Source organism: Melanotaenia boesemani, chromosome 11 (assembly GCF_017639745.1).
Source record: "Melanotaenia boesemani isolate fMelBoe1 chromosome 11, fMelBoe1.pri, whole genome shotgun sequence".
NCBI classification, from domain to species: domain Eukaryota; kingdom Metazoa; phylum Chordata; class Actinopteri; order Atheriniformes; family Melanotaeniidae; genus Melanotaenia; species Melanotaenia boesemani.
The window spans coordinates 1,503,185-1,516,418 of record NC_055692.1 but is presented as its reverse complement, the minus strand read 5'-3'; the positions used below and the strand labels follow the sequence as shown (position 1 = coordinate 1,516,418).

Below are 13,234 nucleotides of genomic sequence, written 5' to 3'. Positions count from 1 at the left end.
GCAGACGCCGCACCGATCCTCCTGTCAATCCTTCCGTTCCATCCTTCCCTCACTCTTCAACAAGACCCTGAGATACTTGAACTCCTCCAGTTGGGGCAGGACCTCATTCCCAACCCAGAGAAAGCACTCCACACTTTCTGGCTGAGGACCATGGTTTCAGATTTGGAGGTCCTGATTCTCATCCCAGCCGCTTCACACTGGAGCGAATCGCTCCAGCGAGAGCTCAAGATCACGGCCCGATGAAGACGACTTAACTACATCATCCTCAAAGAGCAGAGACTCAATCCTGAGGCCACCAAACCAGATCCCCTCAACACCTCGGCTGCGCCTAGAAATTCTATCCATAAAAGTTATGAACAGAATCAGTGACAAAGGGCAACCTTGACGAAGTCCAACCCTCGATGAAAACGGACCAAGCTCTGGCACCGGTCGTATCAGAGACCGGATCGGAGAAGGTGTTCAACTGTGTCCAGGAGAATCAGTTAAACACCTTCTCCAAGTTCACAAAACACATGGTTGAGCAAACTCCCATGCCCCCTACAGGACGCTGAAGACGGTATAGAGCTGGTCCACTGTTCCATGACCGGGACGAAAACCACACTCCTCCTCAATCTGAGGTTCCGCTATCTGACAGACCCTCCTCTCCAGGAACCCTGAATAGACCTTACCAGGGAGGCTGAAGAGTGTGATCCCCCTGCCCTCCAGTACCCCTTTTTGAAGAGCGGGACCACCACCCCAGTCTGCCAGTCCAGGGGAACTGTCCCCAATGTCCACGCAATGCTGCAGAGGTGTGTCAACCAAGACAGCTACAGCATCAAGAGCCTTAAGGAACTCCGGGCAGACCTCATCCACACCCGGGGCCCTGCCATGCATCGAGGTGAGTCCACCTATATCTAGCCGGAACTGCTCAACCTCATGCACCAGCTCAGGCTTCTCCCCAGCCAGGGTGGTGACGTTCTACATCCCTAGAGCTAGCTTCTGCAGCCAAAGATCAGAATACCAGCATCCCCACCTTCGGCCACCGCTCAGTTCACACTGCAGCCAACCCCTATGGACCCCCTTCAGGGGTGGGTCCGTGTCACCCTGTTGAGCTGAGCCGGACCGGGCCCCATGGGTTAAGGCCTGGCCAACAGGCGCTTCCCTAAGTGCCCCACCTCTAGGCCTGGCTCTGGGGGGGCCCAGTTACCAACGTCCTGGCAAGGGAAACTAGGATCCATTGTTTTTACCCATCATAGAGGTCTACTGAGTCATGCTTTGTTTGATCCTTCCTGTAGAGACCTGTTTGCCCTGGGTGACCCTACCAGGGGCACAAAGCCCCCGACAACATACCTCCTACCTGACCGTGACACTAGAAGAGTCACAACGCTCAAACTCCTGCACCGTGGTAAGGTGGCTGCTCAGGGAGGAAGAAAATTAATTTCTTCTGCAAGTAGTTCACAAAACCTACAAAACCTAAAGTACATCATCAACTACTTGCTAAAGAAGACTGGAAGAAATTAATTTTATTCCACTTCAAATTTAGACAACAATGCTTGTTTTAGCTGTCTGTAAAGGAATTTGGCATTAATTTACTAGAAAAGTACACAGTTAAAGTGTTTCATATTAATTGTGTTAGTAGTATAGGAAGTACTTAGCACAACAGTACAGGTTTCATGAACTACTTATGGAAAAAAGTTATTTTATTTGACTTCAAAGTTAGACGATGATGCTCCTTTTTGCCATCCATAAGGCATTTTGACATTGTGCATTTATCTATCTATCTATCTATCTATCATCTATCTATCTATCTATCTATCTATCTATTTATTTTAATGTCACTTTGTGAATTTGCGTGTTATTGCTATCTGAAAGGGACTGCAAGACAAGACAGAGAGAAAGAGAAATGCTTTATTTTGAAATCCGGAAGTATTGCTTGATGGTTGTTGTTTTACCACAAAGTAGAGTGTAAATGTGCACTTGAAATACGGTGGCGGCTGGCTTGACCACGGATACGCGAGAGGCGGCTGGCTTGACTGCAGTGAGTAGCCGTGGAGGCAGGGATATTCTCCCACCAAGTAGAACTGGCGTACGCATGGCTGAAACAAAGACTGTACGTATGCCAGCTTTAGAAACGAGGCCCCTGACTACAGCAACATGTAGTTGATGATTCGGTGCCGCCCTCACATGGTATGCTTGAACATCCTGGAAAGCTCAGTGGGTAACGTTTTAACCTGTCCAGGAACAGCAGGTGGAAATTAGCAGTTTTATTTCTGTTTCTGTTCCCATTTATTTTCCAGACAGAGCACAAAGAAAAGGTCACCAGTCAGGCTCTTTTCTTTTTTCTTGCTATTATATTTTCTTCTCTTTCAGATGGCTCACAGTGATATTCTCCACACCATCCACAGTGAAGCGTGGCTCAGTGGGTAGAGTGGTTGTCTTGTAGCCTGAGAGTTGCCGGTTCGATCCCGGCCCGTCAAGCTCCTGTGGAGGTGTCCCTGAGGGTAGTTCCTGCTGTCAGTGTGTGTGTGTGAATGGGTCAATGTGACGTACATGTAAAGCGCTTTGGGTTTAATAAATACAGACGTTCACCATTTAAATCTGATTCAATCCTCAACGAAGACCACAGGAAACACACAGACTTCCTCTGGAATCTGCTTCGGTTCTGGAAGTTTCTTTCATTTGATGGGAATTCATGAGGTCTGCAAGCATCACTTCATCAATGGTTTAATTCAACCTAATTTAGTTTTTTATCTAAATTTAATGCAAACATGTTCATTTTCATGAGATAAACGTTGCCCTTTCCAGCAGATGCAGCATCTCTGGTGTAACTCACCTCTGGAGTTTGATTCTGTGGTAAAACAAATGAAAAGATGAAGAACATGAAGTTTAAAAGCTGAACTTCAGCCTGGAATGACAAAGAGATTTCTGAGCAGACAGCCTGTTTAAACCGCTTTAAAGAGAGAGGAAACGTTTTCTCCTTAAAGCTCCGGCATCTTTTCTGTCTGCTGGGAAATCAGATGCTAAGACTGAGATGACAACCAGCAGGCGATCTTTCAGCCGGCGGAGGGAAGGATGGATCCGTGTTGGCACGGTGACGCCGTCAGTGAGCGGCTTGAAAGAGAGAATAAATACTGGAGCTCAGACTTTGCTGCAGAATCCCTGCGACACCTTCAGATTATTTTATGCTTTAAAACAAAAACAATGTCAGAGTTAACCATCCAGATCTGTGACGCTGTCATTAAAGAACCAGTTTTAACCACAGGTCTGATAAAAATGGGTAAAAATGAGCTTCAGGCAGACAGGGGTCCGTTACCCCTGAGAATCTCCAGGTTTTCATTTCCAGACAGCAAGGACTATGTAACCATGGTAACTGACTCCACAAGGTAAACGTCCTCGCTGGCAGGTTCTCCATCGTGGGTTTCTACTAGCGGTGGGTGGATCGACCGAAATTTGGCTGATATCTAACCAACATTGGTACTGATGTTATTTTTGATCTTTACTTGTGTGACAACATTGATACTTGTTCATTTATTTATAAAAAGGGATAATTCACATTATCGTAACATGTTCATGTAAAATGTGCAGATTTAGCCAACACATCACAGCAAAAGCAGCAGTTACAACGGTGTAGAAATCAGAGCAAATAAAATGCTAATGATTATCAATACAGGCATTAACGAGGACAGCCTGGTGATTCCTGCATTTCAGTTTAACGTGAGGCTGGAAAGCTGTCAGAATTTTCATAAATAAGGAGGATAAAGTGGTTTTTGGTGGATTCAGTTCACCTCGATGTAAGCGCCTACATCTCACCGAGATCATGCCTAATTCAGATTTTTAGACTTAACTTTGTTATTTCTGCCTTAATGTGGAAAAATGAATTCATTAATTCCACACATTCATCTTTTTCATTAGCACATTTCTGATGGTCCTAATAAAAATATCGGATCAGTACTGACGATACTTTACTTGGTACAGGATCAATACCAAACCATCCAGCATGGCAGACCCCTACCTGTCAGACATGCGTTGTCATAGCAACGTGATTCCAGAGGTTTAGAATGACTGGATGTGTCTGAACTTTCTTCAGTTAAACAAAAACTAAACTGAGGTGATGGTTTTTGGAGCCAAAGAGAAACAATTAAAGGTCACCACAGAGCTTCAGTCTATACACCTAAAAACCACCAACCAGACCAGAAATCTGGGTCTAGTGATGGACTCAGACCTAAAAACCACCAACCAGACCAGAAATTTGGGTCTACTGATGGACTCAGACCTAAAATCCACCAACCAGGCCAGAAATCTGGTCTACTGATGGACTCAGACCTAAAAACCACCAACCAGGCCAGAAATCTGGGTCTAGTGATGGACTCAGACCTAAAAACCACCAACCAGGCCAGAAATCTGGGTCTAGTGATGGACTCAGACCTAAAAACCACCAACCAGGCCAGAAATCTGGTCTAGTGATGGACTCAGACCTAAAAACCACCAACCAGGCCAGAAATCTGGTCTAGTGATGGACTCAGACCTAAAAACCACCAACCAGACCAGAAATCTGGGTGTAGTGATGGACTCAGACCTAAACTTTGAGAACCACGTGAAGGGAACCACAAAGTCAGCCTACTATCAGCTTAAGAACATATGAAGGGTAAAAGATGTGATGTCTCAGCAGGACCTGGAAAAACTAGTCCAGCTTCCATCTTTAGTCGGCTTGATTATTGTAACAGAGTTTTTACAGGTTCTACCTAAAACATCAGTCAGACTCCTGCAGCTGATCCAGAACTCTGCTGCTCCAGTCCTCACTAAGACCAAGAAAGTGGACCACATCAGTCCAGCTCTGAGGTCTTTACACTGGCTGCCGGTCCGTCAGAGGATAGACTTTAAAGTTCTGCTGCTGGTCTAGAAAGATCTGAATGGTTTAGGACCAACATACATCAGAGACCTCTTGACCCAGTATGAACCTACCAGAACCCTCAGGTCATCTGGATCCAGTTTCTTATCAGTTCCCAGAGTCAGAACCAGACATGGAGAAGCTGCATTCAGCTTCTATGCTCCACATGTCTGGAACAAACTCCCAGAAAGCCTCAGATCAGCTGAAACACTCAGTTTATTTAGATCCAGGTTAAAGACCCACCTGTTCTCTGCTGCATGGACTAGTTTTTATTTAGAGTCCAGATCTGGATCTGGTTCTGTTACGATCTTAACTTTATTTCTTCATCTTTCTGTTTTGATGTAATCAGTTTGATCTTTTTTAATCTTTTTCTACTACACTTGTATTTTTTCTGCACCTTTGTCTGATGTTATGTTGTTTTATGTAAAGCACTTTGTCTTTTACATGAAATGTGACGTACAAATAAACTTGCCTTAGAAGCTGAATTAATGATTTATGTCTGGAGAAGGGATCTCAGAGCTAAAACAGACGTTTCCTGATCATTATCTCATCAAATGGCAGCGTTTTGCGGCTCACCGGCCGTCCATATCCACCATGACAGCACGGACATGAAATCATGTCACAGCACGTTTCTGCCTTCTGCTGCAAAACTTTCTCTTTCTTTTTACAAATGGGACCTTTCTTTATAATGTTGGTGACGCAGAAAGGAAAACCTAGAAAACTTCACACGAGTAGGAAATCATAATTCCATAAAATACTCCAGTGAACGACCCAAGCTGCTAAAAATAAATACAGAAATATAAAAATGGCTCAATAAACTAACTGACGTGCCCACGGCTGCTATGACGTCCAACAGCAGCTTCCACGTTGTGGAGAGAGACAGGTTATCAGCTGGTAGTTGGATGGGACTGTTCCCTTCTGGGGATCTTTCAGTATCAGGACTGTCCGTCCCTCGGTCAGCCATCCAGGGTGGGTCGCTAGGCGCTCATGGAGTAAAATTAGCATCTTTAACCAGTAGGTGTGGATCATGTCCGGGCCAGGTGCTGTCCAGTTCTTCATTCCTGAGAGTTTTTGCTGGAAATCTGCCACTGTGATGGTAACTTTGTTCAGGGAGGGAGCTGTGGTCCACTTTCAACCACTGTGCTTCACTGTGTGATGCCCCCTTTCTCCCAAATGCTTTCCAGTATTGTTCAGTCTCCAGCCATGGTGGGTTAGCGTGGTATTACCTGCCACTGGGAGGACACTTTATGTCTCTTGTGTATCTCCTCAGTCGTGCAGCCAGTGCTTGGAGTCTTTGTTTGGTAGTTTCCAGGCTCAGGTCTGGGCATCTGGCTGCACCTCTTGGGGACCTCTTTAGTGGTTGAACCCCTCTGGAGGTCTGACAGGAGACTACCTTCCTTCTGAATTGCTTTGATTTTGGCATCTGTGTTGGGGTTAACAGGCTCTCATCTTAGCCCTGATCTTATCCCTCAGGGACGTTGGTCTCATTCATCTCATCCACCACTGGGGCTTGGTACCCAGTGTCTGGCGGGGGGGTTGATGTTAACTCCCCCTTCTGACCTCCCGTCCTGGCTCCCCCTTGCCGTAGCATTAGCATGTTGTATCGCTTCCATCTCTAACAGTTGCCGTTTGTGGATGATGGAACGCTGAGCATTTGGATCAGACCGGTAGCTGGTTCAGGATGGATAAAACCCCGGCAGCCTCCACCAGATGCCTTTACTTTGGCCCTAAAACTGCACCATACTGGCAACATTCGGACAGTAAGCAGAGGCCACAATCACAGAAAAATGAGAAGCCCTGAGCTGGGGAACCAGAGTAGACCCAGACGTGTCTTCTGTTGGACATTTCCTAAAAGACAGAGTACATCCAGAAACTCTTCCATCCCGACGTTCCTTCATTTCTCTGCTGCTAACTGGCAGCAGACTGATCAGAGATGTCACCATCACTTGATTTCACAATTAGTCGCAGTATTAAACACCGTGATGAATGAAAAACAAAGACGCTCTTTATCTTCGCGCTTGTTGTAGTTTGTGTTTCATTGTGCTGTGTTGTACTTTCACCATGTCACCATGCCGACGAGGGACCAAAGCTCAACATCAGCAGCAGCTTTAAACTCTGGAAATCAGCTGCTCGCTGGCGACTGAATGGTGTTAAACTCTGCCGTCCCGGCTCTTCTGTTCCACGTGTGAACCATGTGATCAAATCAGGAAGGTAAACAACACGCGTGTTACTGCTTCCGTGTTTTCATGGGGAAGTTTTCCCTCCAAACTAAAGGATGAAATCCTCCTGGTGGGGTGAAACATGAGGCTGCTCGTGCATTTAAAAGAGAATTAATGGAACAAAACTGGGACGATGTTCATGTGGATGGAATAAATATGGCTTATGAAACATTCCTGAACATTTTCCCACTCTATGAAAAACACTGTCCTCTTGTTTATAACAAATAACAAATCTGCAGAAAAGCCTTGAATAACAAAGAGGATTCACACAGAAAAAGAAAAACTGTACAGAGATTTCCTGAAAAAGGACAAAAGAGACGGAGTGTGTTTGTAAAACATTTACGAATAAAGTTTTATTAAATCAAGTAAAATGAATTCTTTTAGTACTGCTTTTGAAAAAAATAGAAGTAATATTAAAAACACTTGGAATGTATTAAATGAATTAATCAAAAAGGTAAATCAAACTGTTGAAGTTCCAACTCAGTTTTTAACAAAAATCAAATGATTAATCAACCAAAGAAACAGAAAATCAGTTTAATGATTATTTTACTAATTTAAAAAAAATGACCTCCTGTCAAGCTGAAGATGCTCTAAATAAAATCCCCAATTCTGATAAAACTATATTTATTCAAGCCACCGATGAAAATGAAATATTTACTGTTGTAAGAAAATGCAGATAAAAATCAGCTGACTGGAACGTGTGTTGTGTGTGTGTGTTGTGTGTGTTATGTCCCTGGAGTCAGGTGTGTTTCCAGAAGGGATGAAGATCGCTAAAGTAGTTCCTCTTCACAAGGCTGACGATACACAGGAATCTACTAATTACAGACCTATTTCCATTTTGTCACAGTTTTCTGAGATATTAGAGAAGTTATTCCATAAAGACCAGAATTCCGTAACGTACTGTGGGAACAACAACATGGCTTCCGACCCACCGGCACCTCTCCCTCAGCGTCAGTGGATCTTGTTTCCAAAGCAGGAGCAAACAAACAAAACGCTACTGGTGTATTTCTAGATTTAACCAAAGCTTTTGATACCGTGAATCATGAATTATTATTAAAAAAAATGTACAGATATGGAATTAGAGGTGTAGAACTTTCTTGGATCAGGAGCTGCTTGGAGAACAGGTCCCAGTATGTCCACGTTAACGGTACTGGTTCCCAGCTGCTAGCAGTGACCTGCGGTGTCCCACAGGGGGCAGCGTCGGGTCCTCTGTTGATTATTTTGTATATAAATGACATGTTTATTTAAAGAAAATTACATTTAGTCTTATTTGCTGATGAGACTAACAAACTTTGCTGGGGTCAGAACTTAGAAACATTGACAGATTCAGTCAGAAAAGAGCTAAAAAAATGGTTTGATTTAAATAAATTAACTTTGAATTTAAACAAAACTAAATTTTAAATCTTTGGAAATCGTGCCGTCAACATGACAGAAAATAAAAAACTAAACAACACTAATGTAGAATGAATGAATGAAGTCAAATTTCTTGGAATAATTATACAAAATAAACTTGAAATCTGATGTAAACCTAAAGCACAGATCTGTAAATAACTAGCAATTATTTCTAAAGTCAAAGTGTTTTTAAATGAAAAGAATTCATATCTTTTGTATTGTTCTCTGGTTCTCCCCTACATGTCCTGTGGCTTAGTGGGGTCATTCATATAAAACCAATCTAAACCGGTCTGTATGTTCAAAAAGAGCGATCAGAGTCGTTCATAGAGCGGCCCATAGAGAGCACACAAACCAGCTTTTTATTCACCTGAACGCTTTGAAACTGAAGGACTTGGTCGACTTTAAAACGTCTCAATTTATGTCTAACACAAAGAATAATAAATGACCAGCTCAGATTCAGGGATTGATTGAAAGAAGAGGGGGTGAAAAGCAGCTTGTGTTTCTGTTGTTGGGGTTCATGTTTGGAGGAAGTTGGACCCAGAAAATAAACCCTATTTATTCTGCACAGCAGAGGAGATTTAGATGGAATTTACTTGGTTTCTAGATTCTTTTAAGTTGTCAAAAGATGGAAATAAATAAAACCTAAAGACCTAGAAGGAGTGTAACTAAAGCTTCTTTATCATACCAATAACATCTAGAATGTGACGTCCCTAAACTGAGACCTTCCTGTGTGTTTAATCTGAGACGTGGAACTACAGTTTATGAAGCTCTGATGAACATTGTTGCCATGGAGATGATCTTTCATCAGCTGAAGGAAAGGAAAAAGTTCAGATGTAAGAAGAAGCTGCTGCCACAAGTAAACAATCACGAGCTTCTCACACTGAAACACGTAAGCATGAATAAACACGAAGGTGGAAACGTGTCCGTCTTTATCAGCCAGAAGGTTTGACTCTTCGTTTCCTCACATCAGCACCGAGTTAGGTCCAGAGAAGCTGAAATACTTCCATTTTCATGTAAAAGAGAAGGAGTTTTCCCTCTGAAAGCCACTCAGAGATGCTTCTTGACTGAGCGGAGCTCAGATTCCAGATGACAGCGAATCTCAGGATGTGTTTCACCACTGAACAGGAATCCTTCAGATCAACAAACAAACAAACGAGGCAGCTCGGGGAGGCCGGCGTTCCCCGTCATCCAGCACCTGTCTGCTGTCCGACTCTTCAAACCCCGTCCTCTGCTGTCACATCCAGTTCCTCTATCACACACCTCCTCCCATCCCTCCATGTTCTTCCATCTTCCTCCATTTTCTCCGCTGCATGACTTATTTTAACCCAAAAAATGCTCAACATCCATGCTGATGCCTTCAAAGACTAAAACCTGGAGCAGAGTGGTCCTCTGAAGGCAGCGCTGCCACCGGTCAGGCTGACCCCTCCACAGACTCTTTCTGAATCAGAAATCTTCACCCCTGATGGAAACAAAGCCTCTGCAACAAAAAGACTTGCAGCTGCACATAAGCAGACTTTTCCCTCTGATCTCGGGCTGAAACATGCTGCACTCTGAAAAGCAGGAGGAAGAGGCTGAAGATGGAGGACACCTCTTTCCTCCTCCTCTTCCTCTCTTTATTTCCCTTTAAAAGGAAAAAAGACCATAAAAACTCATCTCAGCAGCGAGGAGAACATCAACACAACGACACCATGGGCAACAAAAGGAAACTGAAATCATGTGTCAGACTCGCGCTCATCCCTCCATCCATCCCTCTTTTCATCCATCCATCCATCCCAACATTCCCGCTGCCTCTTTGTGGCCTGCACACCTGCAGCATCATGTCACCTCTTTGTTTTTAGAGGATGCATCCTGACGCGCTGCAGGTGTGATGTCTGCTGCCTTTCTTTCCTCAGATTTAAGCATCTTCTTACCTTCTCGGCTCCTCTGTGTTTCTTTGCGGCCGGTGTGTCGTCATGCTGCCGCCTGACAACAATAGCGCCGCTTTTAGCGCCACCATCCAGCGCCGTTTTGTTGTTGTTGACGTTATTAGCACCGGCGTTGTCTCCGGTTATCCGGGACTCCGGCGCGGCGCAGCGGCACAGTCCGGGCCCGTCGCGGCACAGATGATGCTCCGGCAGGACGGACGACGAGAGGAAGACGGAGGGAGGAGGAGACGAGCCATCGCCGGGCTTCTCCTTCCTGGTCCGGGCAGGAGGAGCGGCGGCGTCCCTCTCCCTGTCTCTCTCCCTCTTCCAGCCCCGGATCACATTCTTCCCCTTCCTCTCCTCCTTGCCTTTGGCGCCCGGAGCAGACGGAGAGGCCGCGGCCGCGTCAGGGATGCTGCTGTTGGTTGCAGAAATCATCTCCAGACCTTCTCCTCCTCCGACGCTGCGTCCTTGAGCCTGCTGCTGCTTTCCGGCCCCCAAACACACCTCCCTGCCGGCCCTCACGGCGGCGGTGGCCGCCCGCCCCTCCGGTTCCTCTCGGACCTCCTTCCCGGCTCTGCCGCGTTTCAGCGCGGATCTCCTCTGCTCCGACCCGCCGCCGCCGCCAGGTCCCCGGGTCTGGAGCGAGGACAGGGCCGCGTGTCTGTCGGCTAAGCGATCGCGGCTGGAGGATGATGAGGAGGAGGTGATGGAGGTTGGGGAAGAGGAGGAGGAAGAGGAGGAGGCGGTGTGGTTGGGTGACAGCTCCCTGCAGTCCGTCAGCAGCCCTCCATTCTCCTCAGCTCCCAGGAAACGGTTCATCTCCTCCTTTCCTCGTCTCCTTTTGTTGGCCTCGACATTAATCAGCATTCAAGTCATTGTCAGAGAGAGCGCGAGCCAGCCGCAGTGTGGCACGCGCACACACACCGGTGATAGGCTGCTGGATCAGAACCACACCGGGCTGAGTGACAGCTGTGACAGAGCTCCGTTTCAGCCCTTTAAAACCAGACAGATAATCAGACATTTATATGAAAGTATAAATAAATATTCTGGGTGATTCAGTGAAAAGAAAGCATGTTTAAAAAGTGACATTTATCTTGTAAAATTCTGGCTGCAGGAGGATTCCTTAAAGACATTTCTGTCAGGAAATGGAGCTCACTGTGGCCACAGGGGGGCGCTGTTTGCGTGGGGAGGAGACATCAGCTCAGGTGGAAAAAAATTCAGATCCACAGAACAAAATGCACATTTAACTCAGACAAACCAGCAGAGGGAAGTGAGGTCCGCAGGATCCTCCTGTTCGAAACGTTTTACCAACTTAAATTCATTGTTTTAACAAGTAATTTAATAAAGTTTATGTTTGTTCAGCTCAACGGTTTTAAGATTTAAATTATTTAGTTTCTTTCAAGTAAAGAATCTGAACCAGTCTGAATCAATTTCAGGGAAATTCAACTTAAAATATTGGATTCATCCCAAAGTAACTTTATAATCACATAATACTTGACATTATAGAGTGAAAACAAAGTACACTGAAGTTGTGCAGAAGGCGCGTCTGAGAGTCGATGCTTTCGCTGCTTCGCTCTCACAGAGCTCAGTGATGAGTTGTTCCAGAACGAGTCGAGTCTTTGTAGTGAACAAGAAGAACCAATTCCTTTCTTAGAAGACGGGAGTAGTGGTGCAGACCAGGTACACAGAACTGGAACCAGATTTAAAATAGAAGTGTGTCAGGAAAACATGGAGAAATTTGTGAATTTAAAGTGTGATAATGTTCAGACTTTGGCCTTTATTTACCTGATTTTCTTCTTCTGTTGTTCTTTTAAAGGGACATTGTGTAACATTTTCAGACGTTTACAAACCAAAATCGATGTCTGCTTTAATATTTGTGTTATCATAGGTGTATTATGACTTCAGAAGAATTTTAGATTTGTTCATACATATGACGGGTAAGCTGGAAGAGCAGCGCCATGACAGTCTGCCATCTTGAAACTACAGCCGCCGACAAGGGACAAATAGCACCAACTACACATTTTCCCTGCAAGCCAGCAGTGAGATGCAGCAGCAGACGATAAACAAGAGTCTTACTACCCCAGCAAGCTGGAAAATCTGACCAACTGTTGTTTACAAAAATCCCTGCATATGCAGCAGCAGCACGGAGCCGTTTCACCATCTGAAAGGCAGCGAGACCCGACGTTCAAAAAGGCAAGCATGGGGCTAGCGTTCCCCAGGTGGGAGGAGCTCAAGGAAAGAGATTTTAAAAGGATGCTGAGGTTATCAGAGTCTAGAGGAAACCCTGATAAAAAAAAAAAAAGCACCCACCCCCTTTTATCTCATCATACACCACCCAGGTCACCCACCCTCTCCCCATCCTCCCCACCTCTGCTGGACTTCACCTCCTAGATGAAGGAGCTGGTCAGTATGGAAACCAAACTGACCCCATACCCCAGCAAGATTCACCAATACATTCTATAAATAGATCGCATCTCATGTTCATTCCTCATCAGCCTGGCCAGAACAACACCTGGACAGGTAATGTTTTAGCACGCTGAAGCTAGCTTTGCTAAATGTCAGAGTTTTGGCTGGAAAAACATTTTAACCAATGATTTTATTACAAAGCGCAAAGTTAATGTCTAGTTTTTACCAGAAAGCTGGTCAGACAGAGAAAATGAAGCGACCCCTCCAGACTTCAGCTCTGTGGGTGGAGCTAGATCACATCAGAAAGGTGGAGGAGGGGCTGTTTGCTTTAATGACTCCCTCCAACCAGCAGGTATCTTAGAAAAACTTTGTCTCTCCAGATGACCTCCCCTCTCGTGTGGAGGTCCTTGACATATACAGACCACCTAAACACCGAGCAGCGT

The 13,234-nt window shown here is 45.1% G+C and overlaps 1 protein-coding gene across 3 annotated transcripts in view; it reads right to left on the bottom strand.

The window, feature by feature from the left end:
* znf608 (zinc finger protein 608) overlaps positions 1–11,359 on the bottom strand; it is a 77,404-nt gene extending 66,045 nt beyond the window's left edge. For 2 of the 3 annotated variants that reach the window (XM_041999470.1, XM_041999471.1), the window contains exon 1: positions 10,389–11,357. In XM_041999470.1, the coding sequence (XP_041855404.1) occupies positions 10,389–11,252 (864 nt within the window). In that variant the 5' untranslated portion in view covers positions 11,253–11,357. Of the gene's footprint in view, positions 1–10,388 lie in introns of all 3 variants that reach the window. The other variant, XM_041999472.1, reaches the window with a different exon arrangement.
* Between the last annotated feature and the right edge of the window lie 1,875 nt (positions 11,360–13,234).